The sequence below is a fragment of the Aplidium turbinatum genome, chromosome 3 (assembly GCF_918807975.1).
Source record: "Aplidium turbinatum chromosome 3, kaAplTurb1.1, whole genome shotgun sequence".
Taxonomy (NCBI): Eukaryota; Metazoa; Chordata; class Ascidiacea; order Aplousobranchia; family Polyclinidae; genus Aplidium; species Aplidium turbinatum.
In genome coordinates this window covers 271,163-292,315 of record NC_137474.1, presented here as the reverse complement: position 1 = coordinate 292,315, position 21,153 = coordinate 271,163, and the positions used below count along the sequence as shown (strand labels likewise).

The 21,153-nt window shown below is 39.6% G+C and overlaps 1 protein-coding gene across 1 annotated transcript; it reads right to left on the bottom strand.

Annotated features, from left to right (window-relative positions):
• Positions 1-6,008: 6,008 nt before the first annotated feature.
• Positions 6,009-20,122, bottom strand: LOC145765994 (uncharacterized). The gene is made up of 16 exons (XM_082577647.1): positions 20,110-20,122; positions 19,341-19,460; positions 18,862-18,969; positions 18,191-18,292; positions 16,636-16,776; positions 15,970-15,996; positions 14,746-14,847; positions 14,245-14,376; positions 12,052-13,881; positions 11,713-11,871; positions 9,357-9,472; positions 9,115-9,232; positions 8,558-8,698; positions 7,927-8,052; positions 7,213-7,274; positions 6,009-6,432 (listed from the first exon to the last, which is right to left on the bottom strand). Exons 1-16 carry the CDS (start codon positions 20,120-20,122, stop codon positions 6,382-6,384), a joined length of 3,348 nt encoding a protein of 1,115 aa, XP_082433773.1. The 3' UTR covers positions 6,009-6,381.
• Positions 20,123-21,153: the final 1,031 nt, after the last annotated feature.

Below are 21,153 nucleotides of genomic sequence, written 5' to 3'. Positions count from 1 at the left end.
ATGCAGTTCAAAGTTTATTTTTATTTATTTATTATAAATAAAAAGTAAAAAACTAATTGCAAATTTTGCGACTTTTTCAGTACTGCTGTAATTGACCTCGGCTTTGGGTGTGACGTTGCGATTCTAAGCAAACTACGTCAACAATTGATAGGCCTAATAGCAACAGTCACTAACTTAATACAAAATTATTAGGCCAGCGATCGAGTAGTTAAAAGTAAAAGTTAGCAATATCAACTACAGTAGAACTCGGTTAATCCGGTTTCGATTTGACCGGCGATTCCATCCGGATTAGGCGAAGGTCCGGATTAACCGATGACGGTTCTATCAAGCCTGACGTTACCTAGATAGAAGGATATCGGTAAAAATCACCGAAATTGAACGCATTAGTGTGGTCATCTGCCAATTCCGTAACGCGAGATCACCACATTAGCAACCCAGTGATAGAGTTCTTTTGAAATGCATGTAAAATGAATGTATTTGTAGACTCTGCGTCTAACGCAAGAACACACTGGTAAAAGTTACATCTTCAGACATGCGTGTCGGAATAATCTGTAGTCACTCAAAACTTTTGAAAACAGTTACCGAAGGTGGAAAGTTCAGCAAGGTGAAAAGTTCAACAAACCCGCTAGTGTGACAACATGAAGACACGAAAAAAAAGTAAATCAAACGTTAGATAGCCTACAATCGGGGCCTACAATTAAATATAATCAAACACATACGTAGTCGTAGGCTACCATTTAATTTTTAGAAATGGTTTGATTAATTATGTTCAGTCGAAAATTATAAAGATTTCACAAAAATCAAAATCGAATCAAAAATTTGGCGATTTCAATGCATCTGTAATAATTTCACTAAAAGGTAGGCCAATTATCACCCCTCCAGCAATCAGCCAGAGAGTTGATCCTTGTTGGGTAATTGCAGAAGAAAAAAGAATTATGACAGGGGTGGTAATCAGGGCCGTTGATAGGATTTCTCGGGCCCGGTACCAATTTATTTTCGGGCCCCCTTTATCGACAAAGTTATGAATATAAAGGTTGTGTACAAACTTTCATTGATGTCGTTTAAGCATGGTCATTTAACAAATCTTGCCCAATCTTAAAATTTCTTGAACCGCAAAACTTACTATCTCTCTCTAGCGGTTGCTTTTTTTGAACTTTTATTTGTCACATGGCGCTAGAGTATTAGCCTACTTCCAGATTCCATTGATGGTTCACTGGTCATTATAGGCTCACCAGAAGAGAATTTACAGCACTGCAGACAGTCAGAAAGTTTTCAGTTTGATTTGGGAAAGGTGTTTGGGCCTAGGTCAAGCATTTGCTGATTGCTGCAATCTGAAAATCTTGAGGTTTTGGTCTAATTCTTAGTGCAGAAATAGGGATAGTAGCCTAATCTTCTTACCTGTGTCATTTCAGTTTTGAGTTTGAACAAATATTAGCCTGTTTATTTTGAAATTCGTGTTTGGGGAAATATTCGTGGTTAGGAAAATTACCATACTAGACTAAATTCTTATTTTACTGTTTGGTGGCTCTTTTACCATCAGAAAACTGAAGTGGTTCCGGTATCCAGAAGGGGCCCGGTACTTTACCATCTGACGGCTGAAATGGCTGTTTTAATCTCTGATAACAATTCCTGTAGATCTGATTACATTAAGATCTTGATAATGTTTGAAGTCGCGGAGAATTTTTTAAATCCGGGCCCCTTAAATATTCCGGGCCCGGGTCCAAAAGTACCACCTAGACTCCCCTGTCAACGCCTCTGGTGGTAATGTGGTAATCTAACCCACGACATCAAAATGTATTTCCTAGCCTTAACCCATTAGACCACGCTGGCTACGGCGGATAGCGCTACAAACATCAGCAATCTCATAAATCCCGCATTTGGCACAGAAGAATAGCCTAGGTTAATTTAAGAACCTACCCAGGCTGTCAGCCAGCATTTAATTTTAGTGGCAATTCAAAGATGAAAAAAACTAAAGCGCGAATTAAAGTTGCATTCCAATAATAAATAATTGTATCTCAAACTCTAATTTTTTATAGGATTTAATTTCCGCTCGTGTAGACTATGCCTACTTCATGTCTTCACTTTCTTTTCTTCCTCACATTTTTTCAAGGATTCTTTGAGATGTCTTTTCTCTGCTTGTTCATTACTGATTTCCAAAATTTTACGACTGAAGTAGTAGCCAGAATTAAATTTTCTTCTAGGTAGGGTAATTTATGACATATTAAACCCTTACCCCAAAAAAATTGCAACAAAAGGTTTTTCAACTGATTTGATTAGTATTGGGTGTCAATATTAACATATCTCAAGGAATCCAACTTAAGGAAAATCTTAAGGAATTCAACTTCAAAATCTTAAGGAATCCAACATCCGAAAAGTGGTTATTTTCAAAATGGCTTCCAAGATGGCCGCCAAACCATTAATATAACAGTAAATTGACCATAACTCAGTCATCATATGACCAAAACATGTAGCTTTGGTGTCGATAACTAGGTTTTTATACCCTGTGAAGTCAATGAGACCATTCTCAGAATTGTTGAATTATCTGATAGCCTATAAATTCAATAATTATGGCAATCCAAGATAGCCGCCAAACCAATAAAATAACAGTAAATTGACCATAACTCGGTCATCATATGACCAAGACATGTAGTTCTGGTGTCTATATCTAGGTTTTTATACCTTGTGAAGTTAATGAGACCATTCTCAGAATTGTTGAATTATCTGATAGCCTATAAATTCAATATGGCAATCCATGATGTCCGCCAAGAAAATAAAATAACAGTAAATTGACCATAACTCGGTCATCATATGACCAAAACATGTAGTTTTGGTGTCAATATCTAGGTTTTTATACCTTGTGAAGCCAATGAGACCATTCTCAGCATTGTTGAATTATCTGATAGCCTATAAATTCAATATGGCAATCCAAAATGGCTACCAAAACAATTAAAAATGAACAATAGCAATGTATTGGTTATTAAAAAACCCGTTAAATTTCTGTATATAGCCTACTGTATTTGGGTAAACTCATCATCGGCGTATGAGCAGGTCTTTTCCAGGCTAGATTGGAGGGCAGGAAGTCATCAGCCACTCGACAGTCTCGTCGTCCAGGGTCTTCAGTCCATGTACATCGTGTGGAGGCTGGTGGGTTGGGAAGTGGTTAATGACATGGTGCGCGGTCTGTTCTGTGGCACCACACTCGCATTCTGATGGAAGAACCAGGCCCCACTTGTGCATGTCCGAACGAAAGCGGCCGACGCCAGTTCGCAGGCGGTTAAGCCTGACCCACGCAAGCCTTGCTAGGGACATCCCCGGTGGACGGGGATCGGCGTTGGGTATGAAGTCACGGAGCGTCGAGATGTGGTTTTGCCACTCCATGTTCCACATGTGGTTCGTCCAGTGTTCTGTACTTATCCCAAGTTCTTCTGCGTTGTTAAGCAGTTGTTGTGCTGCAGGCACAAAGGGGTGCCTCGATTTCAGGCGCTGCTTTGTAGGTGGTGGTCGCTTGAGTGTTGCGTGGAGGAGATGGTTAGGGCCCAGGGCGCGGCGAGCGAGAGAAATCGTGGCTCCTTCACGACGTAGCTCAGCAGGTTGGATGCCTGCTAGGATGGGTACTGGGTAGGTAGTCCGTCGGGGTGGGACGCAAGCATCCAGTCACAGTACGCAGGGCGTCGTTGATGGCGGTGTCCATCTGGTGGGTGTGAGAACTACGGCACCAAGCTGGTGCGCAGTAGGCTACTCAGCGGTGGAATGAAAAAGGGCTAGGGTGGCTGTGCGAAGTGTTTTGGTACCAGCTCCCCAGCCAGAACCCTCCAGGGTAAACTAAGCCGGCATAAAGGGTTCATACAATGTGGTCATGTACAGCAGACTGTTGACATAATCAGCGTAAAGAAAGCACATGGATCAAGTATTACTAAAGCTCGTCGCTGTCACTCTCGATGTCATCGTCTGTAATTATGTGATTGCTGTATGGGTTGGCACATGAACCAGTTTGGCATGGTCCACATCCAGCATGGCATCGTAGCCCATATCTCCAGCAACTACAGTGAGGTGGACACGATTCGCAATTGCAGTGATCATTTTCAGTACGCTGTCCGGGGAAGCTTTCATGTCCGTCATGACTGGAACCATCTGATTGTTGTCTATTTATACTATTGTCAGTAGCCTACCCATCCAGACCATAATATGGTAGTAAACTCTGGAGCAGTGGAATTTAGTGGAGGGTGATGTAGGTGGCAAACGTTCAGGGTGAACAAAGGACTTGGATGTTGTAGTTTTCTTGACCATGTATTGCAGCGCTGTGTTTCCAGGTTACTATACTACCATCGTTGCCAAACATAACTGTCATAGCTTTGTTTCCAAGATCACAGGTGATCTCTCCATGCAGAAAGTGATGAAGCACGAGCTCAGTACATGCCCACCCGCCTTGTTTGAAGCTACAGTAGACATTTTTTCCGAGAAGCCGATAAGCCTCAAATAGCTACCGCCACCACAGAACATGCCAGCAGTGTGATGTCAGGCGATTATAAAGTAGTCAAAAAATCTTCCCCGAAAACCGATCACTACGTTCTTGATGGAGAGTTCTTGTTGCATCGAGTGCCATGGAAAGCTGGAGACAGTTATGGGTCTATTGCACAGTCGTATGCAGATTTTACCATTCGTCATTATCGCTTAGCAACGGTGGTCTTTGATGGATATGGTGGTCCGTCTATCAAAGACAATACCCATCAAAGACGCGCATGAACGTCCCCCGGTTGTTCACTTTACTGTAGACACCGAGTTCATTGGAAAAAAGGAGCAGTTCTTGTCTCGGGCTTCCAACAAGGAAGGAATAATTTCTCTAATTTCTGCTCAACTGAGGAATAGAAGCTGCAATGTGATCAACTCACGAGGTGATGCAGATGTTGACATCGTCAAGACGGCAGATGGACAGCCCTCATCGACATAGCACGACTTTAATTGGTGAAGATACGGGCCTTTTAATATTGTTACTACACTATGCTGACACTGACCCAGACATTAAAGACCTTTACTTCCGCTCCGACAAAGCTTACTCAACCAAGATACACGACATCAACAAACTGAAGGCAATCATTGAACCAGACATATGCTCACAGCTCCTCCTCATTTATACATTCACCGGTTGTGATTCAACGTCAAGGATAATTGGTATCGGGAAGTAGGCGACTTTCAGGAAACTAGTGAAAGGTCAACCAATAATCAAAGAATTTACAAATTGCTTTATTCTCCCAAATCAGACAGACCACGTCATTAAGGATCTTGGAAACAAAGCTATGACCGTTATGTTTGGCAACGATGGTAGTAGTAACCTGGAAACACAGCGCTTCAATACATTGGTCATTAAAAGAATTCTTGCTATACAATCGGCTTCCGAGAAACAAATAGGGATCTTGAATGTTGAGATTCTTTATCTTTAGGATTGTGAGTGCCTCATTGAAAGCTCATGGCTTGCATCCTGTTCATCATCACCACACGTACTCGTACATGAAGATGCTGTACATTATTTTTACATTATACATCTTGCATAGGTCTACTGCTACAGTCTTGTGAAAAAGTAACAGTTTTATCAGCCTTGTGCAGGGATACAGTGCAGGTATCCCTGGCCTTGTGCTGATAGCCAGGTAGAACGCTCCCACTACACAACAGGTAGATGCAATTATTGCTGTTTTTACTGAAAAACGATTGTAACTTGGTTGGTTTTAAATCTTTATCCTCGGACTTACAAAGCCTTGATAGGTTATTCCTGGTAGTTTCGGACACTTGGAGAGGCTTTTCACGTAGCACCGGTTACCGAGATTGACAATGAAGTTTCCGATTGTTGAAGTCTTCGTCTACTAAATTATTTTATCCAAAGTTTTTGCTGAAAAAACACTTGGCAGCTCAATTGTATATCGCATCCTGCCATGAAAAGGTATTTTCCCCATCCCGTAGACTACTTGCTCTGATGCACATTCTTACATAGTAGGCACAATCATTCGAATTGGGTTTTATTCAAAATCTGATCGTCCACTTCATGTTCTCAGGCACAAACTTGGCAACACTTGAGCTTGATTTCAGGAATAACTTCTCTTTCGGCAATAAGCCTTTAAACCTTAAATTTTACGTAACAAAGCACTCTCTCGGCGATATAAATGACGTCACGTCTCGGATCAGCTTTGATTCCACAAAGCTTTCTTCACAAGATTTTCTTCTGTTTAATTGTTACTACACAAACGATCAGTAGTAGACAGTTGAATCAATTAATTGCGACAACTACAAATTACAACAAACTATGTAGCAAGTTTATTCCTTCGTGAGATTTCACTGGAAGGCGCCAACGAGAAGCACATCTTAACTAAGGCACAGTTGGGTGGCGCTTGATCAATAACATTTCCCAACGCTTTTGTCCCAGCACCGGAGGGAGTCCATGCACTGGAAAACATGTTGCAAGTCAATGCGCAGATTTGTAGAAGCGACTTTTCACGGTGATTTTGCGTTTAAAAAAGGTTGCGCAACATAATAAGGACAAAAAGATAAGTGCTAACAAAGTTAGCGCGCTACTGGGAAAGTCCTATCATCTCATTATCCAGTTATGGAAATATAGGTCCCGCCGTCTCTGAATCTTGATATGGAAGCTTAGGTCCCATCATCTCAGTATCCTGTTATGGACACAAAGGTCCCACCACTTCAGTATCCTGTTGTGGACACGTGGAAGGTCCTATCATCTCAGTATCCTGTTATGGACACAAAGGTCCCACCATCTCAATATACTATTATGGACACATGGAAGGTCCCACCATCTCAGTATCTTGTTGTGGACACATGGAAGGTTCCACCATCTCAGTATCCTGTAATGGACACATGGAAGGTCCCACCATCTCAGTATCCTGTTGTGGACACATAGAAGGTCCCACCTTCTTTGTATTCTGCTATGGACACATAGGTCCCACTATCTAAATATCTTGTTTTGGGCACATTCAAGGTCCCATCATCTCAATATTTCCATGATCGTGCAGTTTGTTTTTCTTGTCATTAAAACAGTTGAAATTTGCATTGGCACGAAAAAACCTAATCTTTCAAGTTGCTGTTAATTTTCAAGTTCTCAATTACAACTTTTGCTGAAAAGTAAAATGTGCGTTCAGTTTGTACACTGAACAACAAATTCATTCCGTTTTTGAAAGTTAAATATCAGCGACTACTTAAAAATCTCACCTCAACTTCTTCAACGATTTCATCGTGGATTTCACCCGCTATTTTATTGGTTGGACAAAATCCTGCAATGCAATAAAATTGATTATCATTCCAGTGTAGGATATAGTTTCAACATCGATTGATTTGAGGGAAGCTTTATTCGGATACCTCAACGAATTACATTGTTTTCTTCACCACATGCGGAATAAGCAGATGTTTTAGTTGCAACAATTTCTTCAGTGACATATTCGGTGTTTACAACATACGATATGTGGTCAACCATCAGCTCATCGTTGAGCAGGACCTTGCAGGACCATACTGTTTTAACGATAATACCATACTGGTAATACAATAGAACCTTGCAGGACTATTTCAGTTGTTTATATTTCTGTCAATCACAGCGAAAACAATACCCACCCGTCAACATATAGCACAGGTCTAGCAGAAACTAAAAGCCAAAATGCGTTTTCAAGTTAAATATTTTGAAAGGCTACAACACCTTCAATGAGCCATGGAACTCATAAAGCCCCAGAGATCGAATCAATGAGGACACTTTTTATCGCGATGCAGTTATGACGTGAATATGATGTTTGCAAAATTGAAAAAAAATTGCCGTTTAAAAGATTCTTAGCAGTTGTGCAGTAGAGCAATACACAAATGATCCATAGCCATTATTTCAACAAAGATCTTAACTCTTTTAAACCCGGTTCCATCAAAAAATGCTGCAGCACTGACCTAAAGTAACCTCTTTCTCCAGGAAGGTGAGAAGTTGATTGGGTGATTCTGGTTTATCTGTGAGGTAGATCACACCACCAGTGGCGCTAGCAAGACTATAGTAGAGCCGCTCTTGAGGGACACCGTCTGTTGAAAGGAGAGTGCAGTGTATTGGAATATTATTATTTAACAAGTGACGTATTATGATCGGTTACCATATTGTCTTTTGATGATCATCTGAAAGTAACCCGAATGTACATTCTGTTGTCAGTGAAATGTTATAATGAAATGTACGTTTCCTGTACATAATGCACCAGTAAGTAAACAGTAGGCTATATGACGTAAGAGGGAGCTTCAGGCTCATTAAATCCATAGTTTATCTAAAAGAATCCAATTCTGTTGCAAATTTTATGTGTAAGTTTTATTTGTGGAACCCCAAGCAAGTGAAACCAAACAAACAACGTTGTTTATCAAGATGGAAAATAAAATAAAATTGCGGACGTTTTCGGTTGCAAACATGTAGTAGCCTTGTGAAACGTTTAAAAACTGATTTACAATGCACTGAAACAAGGGATGCAGGAGAATAGATTTATAAAATAAAATGAATTAAATACAAAACCACAGCAGCCTCTCACTGGCTTTGTCTTCTTACATGTTTGTATTGCTTTCTTGAATGTTCCTGTGGTAGTTCTTCCGTCTATTGTGTGAGACACGCAGTATTCCGGCTGCAGAGAGATGCAGGTATCCTCGCACGTGGCGCAACATCCGGTCAGGATCGGAATAAACGCACACCCTAGAATCCAATATTCCTAATAAAGTCTCTTTCTATCTCACAGGAATCGAATATTTGTGAAGTACATCGAAACAAATGCAATAAAACGTTATAATAACGCTGTCGCTTCCAGCAATCAAGATAAGAAGATTTCGATCAAAATTTTGTCGTGTAATAAGCCAACAGTCTACAATCCTCTCCTCCCTGCAGGCCTTTAAAGATGTGAAACAAGTACTGCGCCCTGCTGAGTAAACATGCTTTCAAACAAAGATAGATCTATAGTTGCACAACATCTAAAGCAGTGGTTTTCAACATTTTTGTCTTTCCATCCCCTCCCATACCCGTTAATGTCTTTTGTGGTTGATTTGTTCACTCCGGTACCAAGGACCGGTCCCGGCAACTACTAGTCTAAGCAAGAACAATATTTTTTAACCAACCTTTGCTTTGTAGAAGGTGAAGTACTTGTTTGTAAATCATCTGATCTTTCGGAATTGCGTCCGTAAAAAAGAAAACTTTGCACCCTCCATTCTTGCTCGGTACTGCAGACGCAGCGTTCTGCAAGTTAACATGATTCATGAATAGAATCTCGAGCGTTCAGTTATTTTATCTATGGCGTCACGTTCAATAGCAGATACAAACCTTATGTTTATTAACAAATATTCTGAGAAAATTTTCTCACCATTATTCCAGTGAGAGAATATTCTGGGCAATCTCCTCCTCCTGACGCAGTGATGACATCAATTGCGTCAATGACATCATTAACATCGAGATAGGGACCCTGCGCGGCACCAACAGCTGTAAAAGGAGATATGTTCTTTAAACAGCAAAATATTGAAATTTGTAGAATGTACCATGATGCATCAACACTTACAGTAAACTCAAACTTGGTTGAGACTCATCGGCATAATCGCTAAGTTTGGAAAGACATCTCTTAACCTTTATTTTACCGCGCATAGTTTCACACATTAGATTTTAGTAAATTTTAGATACTTGTTTTTTGTGTTGTTTTGTGAAGTTCTGGGGTCGTAACATGTCGCTACCGGAAGTTACGTCATGTTTCCTTGTGGAACATTGGCAGTTTCCCGTACAAGCTTTTCCACTTTTACTCTGGTGATTTAGTCTGTCTGTCTGGTAAGAGTTATAAATTGGTGGAAAAACATCCATTTGATTGGAATTACACAATGATGAGTGTGATAATTTTAAACAAGTTTTGCCACGCTCCTTATAGAAAAAGATGTTTCACTTTGAGCACATACTTCCTGTATTCTTTCTGCACCTACCTTGGGTTGCTGCTAGCCCCGTATGTGGTAAAGATCACAACAGCACAAACACGAGCTACTCTCTGTTGCACGGTGCTCTGTAAAGTTCAGCAAGCACAGATCTGAGTTACTTGTCTTCTAAATCAAGATGCGTTTTTTCCTGTTTCAAGCAGACTTGGACAACTAAATAATTCTAGTTGTCGAATTCGATAAATTAGAGCAAAACGTTAGTAATTCTAATTTTAGTCTAATTTAGTAAAAACTTGTTTACTCTAATTCTGGTTCTAATCTAATCTCCAGTTTTGCTAAAACTTCTAGTTTTTTCAACAGTGTTTTTCAGCAAATGAAAGGAAACCTCATGCAAAGAAAATGCAATAAAACGATCAAGATTAAAGTGTCATTCCATCGCTTGAGTAGCGAAGTCATTAAAATCTTGAATAACTCATCAATTCACCAACATCACAATGTCTATTATGACGTAAATGGTTTTGTTGCAGGCATAGGGGAATGACACTTTGATCTAGAGTTGCCCATCAATTGCCATATTAGCGTTTTTATCCAAATAGAAAAAGATATATGACGACTGCGTCAGACTAATTCTAATCTAGTTTAAACTCTACTCTAGTTTGCGAAAACTTAGCTAGCTCTAATTTTACGTCTAGTCTAGTTTGTAAAAACTAAAATAACTGTGATTATAATACTAATCTAATTTCAAAACGCTAAAAAAATTTTAGTTGTCCAAGTCTGGCCTCAAGCTTGAAGTTAATCTTCCATGCATTTCGTGGATTTCCGCTACTGTTGTTAGTCGCAGGGCCGAGAGGATCACTTGGGCCCGCTGCCAATAAGATCGTGAAGCCCCAATTCAAGACACTTATTATAAAAAAAAAAACGCACCATATCCAAAGAATAGGCGGCGGTGTCTTCAAACACATGGAATCTTTGGAAAGGTGTCGGCCTCCTACGTCATACCGGGTCCGGGTTCGAAATCACCTCCTGAACTCCACTGGCTACTCGGGCTTCTCTTCTTTCACCATGGAAAGTATCATCCACACTTTGAGCTTTGTTCAAACTATGTTGCTTCTGTGCTTAAAACAAACTGTTCAAATAAACTGCTTCTTTTCTGGATTAATGTTCAGAAACCACTAAGAACTTCGAAATTTCTGGAACAAGCGACAACAGTTTACGTACGTAACAATAAAACAAATCTACAACAGACTAAATGTAGGTTGACTGTCCCAACATAGAAACGCACTTGTATGATTTTGTGTGAAAACTGCTGCATCTACTTTTTTACCTCTAAACCTTTTCATTCTAAACTGACAAAGACCTTCGTACTTATAATTAGACCTTGGTCCTAAACATCTGCAAAATGTGTGCAGTAAACTGCCATTGTTCCACAAAGGGAACAAAATGTTTGAGCTAAAATATATGCCCCACAACAGCCTTAATTCAGATTTTTAAGTAAGTGTGTCTGGTGAAAGTATCGTATTTATTTGAAGAGATTTCAAAACTAGAAATTTTTTATGGATTCACAATTTTACCACGGAACTGCAGTTTTCATGAAATTGCAAATTAACCAGCAAATTATATTTTACCAAGTTGGTCAGAAGGGCATAACGACTCCTTAACATTCCACAAAATGAATTGCAATTCTATCCATAAGGGATCTTTTCAGTATCGTTGGCAAATTTTACGCAGAAAGATCAAAATTTTCACCAAATCCTCAAACGTCATTTTCATGTTTACTCTGAAATTTCATGTTTCCAAATTTCTCACTTGGATCGTTAAAAGATGTCAGGATCCAACCGCCAGTGGGGGCACTAGCACACGAACTGTAGCTTCCATACGCACAATCGCTAATCCATTGTTTAGCCGCTGTTATCTCGTTGGTCATAGAACCAGTATCGTCCAAGACAAATGCTATGTAGGTAGGTTCTATAAAACAAAACTGTATTGTCTTCCGAATAGTTACGTAACAAACAATTTTGCAAAGGTGAATGGAAAAAAAGCAAGTGGTGCATCACGTTTCGACACAAAATTTTTTAAAACAACATTGAAATTTTTTGTTATGGAAAGATAAAAAATATATATATTTTGTTTCCGTTGAGGAAATACCTGGTTGATTTTGTTCCATTGTAGTTGTAACTGGAAGGCTTGGTCCAGTTGTGGTTGTATCAGGAAGACTTTGTCCAGTTGTGGTTGTAACTGGAAGGCTTTGCCCAGTTGTGGTTGAATCTGGAAGACTTTGTCCAGTTGTAGTTGTAACTGGAAGATTTTGTCCAGTTGTGGTTGTAACTGGAAGACTTTGTCCAGTTGTGGTTGAGTCTGGAAGGCTTTGTCCAGTTGTGGTTGAGTCTGGAAGGCTTTGTCCAGTTGTGGTTGAATCTGGAAGACTTTGTCCAGTTGTAGTTGTAACTGGAAGATTTTGTCCAGTTGTGGTTGTAACTGGAAGACTTTGTCCAGTTGTGGTTGAGTCTGGAAGGCTTTGTCCAGTTGTGGTTGAGTCTGGAAGGCTTTGTCCAGTTGTGGTTGAGTCTGGAAAGCTTTGTCCAGTTGTAGTTGTGACTGGTGGAATCTGTTTGGTTGTAGTTGTGACTGATGGAATCTGTTTGGTTGTAGTTGTAACTGGTGGAATCTGTTTGGTTGTAGTTGTGACTGGTGGAATCTGTTTGGTTGTAGTTGTGACTGGTGGAATCTGTTTGTTTGTAGTTGTGACTGGTGGAATCTGTTTGGTTGTAGTTGTGACTGGTGGAATCTGTTTGGTTGTAGTTGTGACTGGTGGAATCTGTTTGGTTGTAGTTGTGACTGGTGGAATCTGTTTGGTTGTAGTTGTGACTGGTGGAATCTGTTTGGTTGTAGTTGTGACTGGGTGATTTTGATCCGTTGTTGTTGTATTAGAAAGATTTTGTCCAGTTGTAGTTGTATCTGGAAGACTTTGTCCAGTTGTAGTTGTATCTGGAAGACTTTGTCCAGTTGTGGTTGTAACAGGAAAGCTTGGTCCAGTTGTGGTTGTAACTGGAAGATTTTGTCCAGTTGTGGTTGTAACTGGAAGGCTTTGCCCAGTTGTGGTTGTATCTGGAAGACTTTGTCCAGTTGTGGTTGAATCTGGAAGACTTTGTCCAGTTGTAGGTGAATCCGGAAGGCTTTGTCCAGTTGTAGTTGTATCTGGAAGGCTTTGTCCAGTTGTAGTTGTATCTGGAAGACTTTGTCCAGTTGTGGTTGTGACTGGAAGGCTTTGTCCAGTGGTGGTTGAATCTGGAAGGCTTGGTCCAGTTGTAGTTGTATCTGGAAGACTTTGTCCAGTCGTGGTTGTGACTGGAAGGATTTGTCCAGTTGTGGTTGTGACTGGTGGAATCTGTTTGGTTGTAGTTGTGACTGGTGGAATCTGTTTGGTTGTAGTTGTGACTGGGTGATTTTGATCCGTTGTAGTTGCATCAGGAAGAGTTTGTCCAGTTGTGGTTGTAACTGGAAGGCTTGGTCCAGTTGTGGTTGTAACTGGAAGATTTTGTTCAGTTGTGGTTGTAACTGGAAGACTTTGTCCAGTTGTGATTGTAACTGGAAGGCTTTGTCCAGTTGTGGTTGTAACTGGAAGACTTTGTATAGTTATAGTTGTAACTGGAAGATTTTGTCCAGTCGTAGTTGTATCTGGAAGGGTTTGTCTAGTTGTGGTTGTGATTGGAAGGCTTTGTCTAGTTGTGGTTGTAACTGGAAGGCTTTGTCCAGTTGTAGTTGCATCTGGAAAGATTTGTTTTGTAGTATTTTCTTGTTCCGTTGTACTTGCCGTTTCGTCCTTGACAGTTGTTGTTTTGTCATGAGAGACTGAGGTGGATGATAAAACCGTTCCTGAAGTAGTTGTAAAGGTTGAAGCTTCCAGACCGGTGGAGGGTTGTATGCCGTCAGGAGTGGTTGGCAATTGGGGCAACTTTGTAGAACTGTGCATAGTTTCTGTGCAATAGATTTGAATGTTGGGTTTTGTTTGTCTAATTTGAATTACTACCCAGGTATGAAACAGCAGGCGTATTAACACAGCAATTTGGTTTTATCAGCAGTGCATTTTTTTTAATTCCTTTGAGGCTTTGTCCGACAACCGTAGGGGTTAGTGAAATGCAACTGGTTTACTGATGGCTATTCATTTTACGATATTTACCACAATTACTGACCATGTTATAAATGTATTTTAATTACTTTCTTTTAAATATTGAAAAACTTTTGGTTAACTCTAGCAACCAGACCGGGAAGTACAAAACGTGAAACATTTATCTGTGGTTGGGTGAATCAAACTTATTAATCTTGAAGTGAGATATAAACCTGTCGTTTCATGGATTGATGGAAATAAAGTGGTTCCTTCCTCACATGGAGGAGCCTGATAATCCCAGACGCAAATCAGCAGGTCGGGATGAAAGACAAGAGGGTCCTGACACTCCCGTTCGTACAATTTTCCTGGAATAGTCACAGCAGAAGTCTTTGATCACAAGAATATGGCCATTAAAAGTTAGAAGGAAAATAAATTAGTTTTGACTTTCATGAAAACAATGTTTATAATTGGAGAGCGAAGTTTCAAAATTGCCAAGTTTTTATAATGGATGATATGAAGTTAATAGAGGAAAGGAAGCTGTTATGGTAGACTAAGGAAGATTGCAAATTTAAAAAAATAGTCAAGTTTACTTTTTACATAGTTGAATCGTTGCAAGAGTTCTGTCCAAGATTGATATTTTGCGTTTTTCAAAACTACACAACATTGAACAATAAACTCCTAACAGCACAAAGACGTCAGTTTCCATCACATTGACGCAATGATTAGATTTTTACCTTCAATGCATTCATAGAAAGCATCGCATGTTCCTGGTTTGAGGAATGGAAGAACACTGATTGGGTTTCCTTCATCATCTGTGCAATGAGTTGACTCTGCATCTGCAGATCAGTAAGATCAACCAATTTACATTAATCGATAATAAGCTGTGGCGCCGCAGAACATACCGCAGACCATGTCATTCATCACTGCCTAATCCACCGGCCTCCACACGGTGCGCATGGACTGGGAAGACCCGCTCATACGCCGACGACTACCACCAACCAAACCACTACAATTAACCAATGAACCATCAGTAACAACTAACCATTCATCCATCATCACCTAGCTACCATTAACCAGCTAATCATCACCAACCAACTATACCATCAACCAACCAAACATCACCAAAACATTACCACCAGTTGAGCTCCGACTCCAGAATAAAATATTCGTTTTGAACAGAGGTTGCCAGCTTTTTTCTAACCATTGGCCCAAACCTAACTTCACAAGATCTTGATGGGCCGTAGCTTACAAGGCCTGGCAGGTCGTAAGTTTACAGACTTCACCAATATGTCTATAGCACCCTTTAAGCTTGACACGTTTGCACACAATGCTTGCTGGTGAATGAGACATTGTAACTTCACCATGTTGTTGTTAATTTCTGGGTCTTCCATATGTATTCTAAGCAAAGACACGACGCCTTTGTGTTTACCAACCATTGATGGATGTTCATCGATAGTTATCGACACCCGTGTTAATTCATTTCGATTCATGATTTTGAGGTATTACAATGCCTTCAGAATATCAGCCCCTGTAGTTGTAACTTGGATGAGAATCAGCTGAACAAATTTTACATTAAAATATTGTAGACTCCACTCCACACACAAATACTGCCAACTGAGCTGTATCTGTCGTTGTGCTGTCACCTATCGCTATTGAGAAGAACTGTCTAGCTTCAAAGCACAAGAAAAATTAAAAGCAAAATAAAAGTGAACGTTTCGATTGTAAAATAATATACTATTAGGCGGGCCATATAATATTATAATTTGTAAATAGGCTACGGGCCAGATGAAATGTCTTGGCGGGCCAGATCTGACCCGCAAGCCGTAGGTTGCCGACCCTTGCTCTGAAAGCAATTTTTTTGGTTTGCGGTCAACAACCGCGATGCTAAGTTTTCTCATCAAATAGAGTTGTTTTTTGTTTGAAAAATAATTCACTTCAGATAAAGAACTTTGTCTCACCTTTGATTGTTGACGACATAATGGCACCTAAACAGCAACAATAATTAAAAGTAGATTTGTGAAGATTTTGTTTCAGCACTCGAAGATGATATTGTGTTTTTAAAAAGCGAAGACAAATGATCTTATATACTCGACTTGTCAGTTTGCAAATATTTGCTTTCGCTTCTTTGTTTAGAAAGTGCGACAAATTACAACAATATCTGAAAATTTTCTTTAAATAAATCAAAACCAATTTGTTTCAAGGAGAAATATATATTTGTTTTGACCTTGCAGGGATAGGCGAGTAAACAAGTGAATTGCAGAATCATAGCCACACCAGTTCAATGCTCGGTCCAGACAGCAAATTCCACCATTTTGACATTGATTCAACGTCTGCAGACGTTAAATTAATGTAAAAATGACGGAGTTTGTTGTCTGGGGCCCTACGTACTGTAATGAAGCCGTGCACTTTAAAGGCCGCTCTTTATCAGCGGCGCTTCATGAATGGAATAATTTATCAACAAATAACATTTTGAAAATTTGCATTGACGTCAATCTCAATGCAGCCGAGGCGAGTAAGTTCAAACTTTTTGAACAAATGAAACTTCCAAAATTAAGTTTCCTAAAAGTATCCATCATTCCAGGATTAACCAAACTATTTTGACACAAACGAAAAAGACTTTGTACCTGGAGTGGTGGTTGTGGCGTATATGGAAGGGAATTTAGTGGGGCCTGGTTCACAAGGGGGCGATGACTCCGGCCAGTCACAATGTCCGTTATTTGGGTTGAAATAAAGACCTGGGTTGCATTGCATCTCGAACAAACGACCTGCAAGATGACTTCCTTATTATTCGATAACAAACATATGTTGTTACATGAACACTTTAAATTTTCAAACGCAACTTTTATCATTGTCGCTTCACAAGAGTTGGATTGTTGCGCTGTTGGTTTGAGTTGTGGCCGAGGGCTCTTTGTTTTACCACTTCAAGCTTCTGCTGCTTACACTGAAAAGCTTCTGAAGACACACGGATCTTTCGTGTTGATTGATGGACGAAAGATGTTGCATTCATACGTAATGTGGATTGCTCTTCAGCGCCATATTTGCGGTTAGAAAGTGTCACCTCTCCTTGCTCGAACAAGTGAACCAAATCGTGTGTCGACGATTTAACTTCTTGAAGATTTGATGTTTTTTGTTTTTATCGAGACTCAGTATTTGAAGATTTGATTGATTGGACGGAAAGGCAAGGAAGTCAATCTTGTCCACCTTTATGCCGTCGCATGCTCTTGAACGGTATCGAACCGGTTCTCTTTTAAATGCTCTACCAATGCTCTCACTACTCGGCTATGCAGCTGGAGTACTCAGCTTAACACCGATGGTCTTTCTGCGACATCTTGACCTCTCACCATACCAGTGACAGACTTAGTTAGTGTTTTTACCTCAGCTTCTGCTAATTCTAGTTTTAACTCCAAGTCATAACAAAACTATAAAGTTGTTGCAGAAAGTCTTTCTTGCAGAAAAAAACCTAGTTTATAACTTATATCAAACATAGTTATTAATCTCTAAGACCTCTACAGCCTGTTTCACCCTAAAGAGGGGATCATGAAAAGGTCCTGAAAAATATGCTAAAGTAATAAATCGGTAATACCTGAAAAGATATTAAATATTATAACCTTAATTTAATCTGCAAGCACACCCTACAATTAAGTTATAAAGGGCTACCACCTCTATCGGATACCACAGAAGATACCAGAGACGTCCACTATTAACAACACTATTGCACTGTTATACAGCTTTCAAGTCCAAAACATTTCTAGTAGCTTCCGTCATGTGAGGACACTATGCTAAAAAAAAAAAAAGTATGTGAAGCAGGAAATCGCAAAATATTAAATCCGCAAATTCGAAACTGGATTTTCAAACTGGAGTGAAAGTAACGTAGTTTGCATGGTTGGTTGACATCTTGCCACTGAGCATAGAAGTTTTACATTTGTTCTTTTTTCAATATTTACGTTACATCAACGTAAATTCAAGCATACAACTAACCATGGACTTCTAAATAGTAGCATCTGGACTGGAAACTCAGTGGGCAACATGAGGCCAAACAGTTGGTACAACAGTTGACCAACAGTGGGCCAACAGCCAAGTAACTAACCCTGTTGGCCCACTGTTGGCCAACTGTTTGGCCTCATGTTGCCCACTGAGTTTCCAGTCCAGATGCTACTATTTAGAAGTCCATGAACTAACCTTCAGTGCACGTGTAGAATACATCACAAGTTCCTTCCTTGAGGAACGATTCGCTCGTGATTGGATTTCCTGATTCGTCCCTGCACAACGTTTCTTCCGCCCCTGAACAATCCAGAGTAACGTTTCTGTTACGTTTATAGACGTATATTCAACAACATTTACACTCGTCAAACCAGATGATTGTCACCTCAGGTGTAGACAATGTTAGTGTTGAGAACAAATGTACGCGTATTTGTAACCTGCTTGGCGCTTTAGAAGATGGAGCATTTTGACCGGTAGACGCTTCAACATAGGACAATTTTTCGTATGAACCAGCTGATTGCAATCATTGTGAGCCTTCTAGCACAATACCAGAGAGTTGATTCTTGATTTGAACTTTTTTTAGGAATAAAAGAAGAAAGAAGAGTAATGGCAGGGGTGAGGATCGAACCCACGTCACCGAAATGACAACTACTTCGTTATCCCTAACCATCACACCGCTAGGCCACTCCGCCGACGGCAAAACGCTCATTTACTTTACGTAATGACTGCAATCAGCTGATTTAAATCTTTCTTCCTGATTGGTTAATAAACCTCATCTGCAGCTTCGACCTAAAGATTATCATTTATACGCGTACGGTATGTACAGAAGCAGTAGGGTTAAAATAAATTATCTCATGTGTCCCACCGACCTACACCATCAAGATCCTCGCAGCCAGGAACGTTGTTTGCGTAATCACAATTGCCAATCAGTGGATTGAAGGCCAAATCTTCTGGGCACTCCGACTCTGTCAGATACCCTGCAAGTAGAATGTTGGATACAATGAGTATTGTCATCTTTATAGTTGAGTTGATGATGAAGCCGGCAATCAATAAATGTAGCCCACTTAGACAAACAGAACAGTGAGTGGCTCTTCCAGACAGACATGTTGAGAATAAGTTCTGGTTCATTGGTCGAGTTGTTTGAAATTGCATTACGGTCACGTGGAAAAAATAGCTAGACTTCATAAAAATAAGTTAAGAAGATAGCAAAGACGCTTCGCGGCGCAAAAAACAAGTCAAGCCGCAAAAAGATTCTTTGATTTTTACCTTGGCTGTGCTCTGAGAAGTTATTAAAATGTTTTTAAAGAAACTTAAACCAATCATGAAATACATGTAGAAGCATTAATACCATTCGAGCATTGGAAATACTTCACACATTCTTCATCTTTTCCAAACGGGGGCCTATTTAGGGGTTCCTTATTTTCTCCGACGCATTCCTCATCGAACGCAATGGCTCGACACAGAAAAGCTGCAAAAGAGATTAAACGGGTAAGACCTTAAAGTTCGGAGATGCAACGTTGCAAGGATAGCGTCGATAGCGTCGTGAAAGTAGATAAAAAAAATCCAGTAAAGTTAATTTTGGTTTATTTATTGTCGGAAAGCTTTCAGTCAAAATTATAAAACTCCCTGATGCCTGGTCGGACAGTTCTTTCAACATGGTTATACAATATAAGCTGCAATCGCACAGATCCACAGATTTAATCGTCTTTTGCACGATACCCAATCATATGAAACTGTAGATATATGCAACAGGAATCATCGGAATTAATAAATTTCAAGGCACCTTCTGAGTGTAATTCGTCTTCTCTGCTAAGTTCAACCTAACAAAGACAACAACCAATAAAGTACTTTGTTTGAAACTTATTCTCTATTACCAACCTACCCAGGGCGCAGAGAAATGAGAAACAGGATCTTCTATTGCTCATCATTAAAGATTTTGTATACATTTATAAAGATGTAATTCGTATTCACAGCTGCACCTGAACATTGACAAGCTTATTAGTGTTACAATTGTTAGTTTGAAATAAGTTGAATCGGCTTACGAATTTTAACCCTATGATGCGTGTTGAACTTTAACAAGTTCTGTGCAGTTCAACCCTAGAACATACAACAATCACCCGGGACAGTCATTCTTCTCCTCACAAACTTTATTGAGGTAGCACTACAACTTTTATATTTTTTACTTATTTGGAAGTTCCTCAAATGCCCTTTCTTTGTTGTACTGCAACAGCGACTAACTCCAGACTCTCACGGCAACAATTTGACAGTTATTAAATTAAATTGATAATATTGATGATGAATTGTGACAAGCTTACTTTAAATTTTAATCAAACTGAAAATATTCTTAAGTTGCTCAAGCTTTTGCTTAGGCATTTGTTATCCTCACATCAGTTGGATATAATTAATGAAACGAAAGTTTCTGAGCCAGTGAACGCTCGGGAAGTCAATATTTATTCAAACTATAAAAGACTTGTTAATAATTCCAACACTTTGCGTTCATTTGTTTGGTGATTATGCAAATTGCTGTTTAGTTCCAAAGTTGATGTTTGAGTCAAAACTCTTGAAGGAGATTGAACAAACAACTTCAATATTACCAAATATTTTGTCAAATAAACTAAGCAAACATCTTAACAGTATCTAACCATCTAACACTGTGGATGGAGGTCGACCACTGTGGATGACATTTAAAGGCATGCCTGAATGTGGACTAGAAGATTGACCTCCTTGCCTTCTCTAAATTTTCAAATACCGAGCGTAACCCTAGATACGATAAAAAAGTTATTCACGAGAGAAATTTTTATGATTTGATAATTAATATTTTTAATAGGCTAATTTTTACGAGACTCATAAACAATAAATCAAACACTTCAAAAAATTTTGAATAATTTTGTGATTGGACACCTAATTCATTCACTCATCGATGAAGGGTTAGTGAGATATGTGGTATTTCTGATATCTGAGATATGTTACATAGTTTCTCTGTAGATCTCTCCAACGTCAGTTTTGGAAGAAGGTGACGACAGTAATGACGACATCGGTGAGGGACACACCAGCGGCGGTGCTGGTGGTGCTCTGGCGGTGGTGTGGCAATTAGGCCATATATTGCACACCCCTGTATTCGATGATTATTCTTCATAAATGCAAGAAACGAGAGATATTTT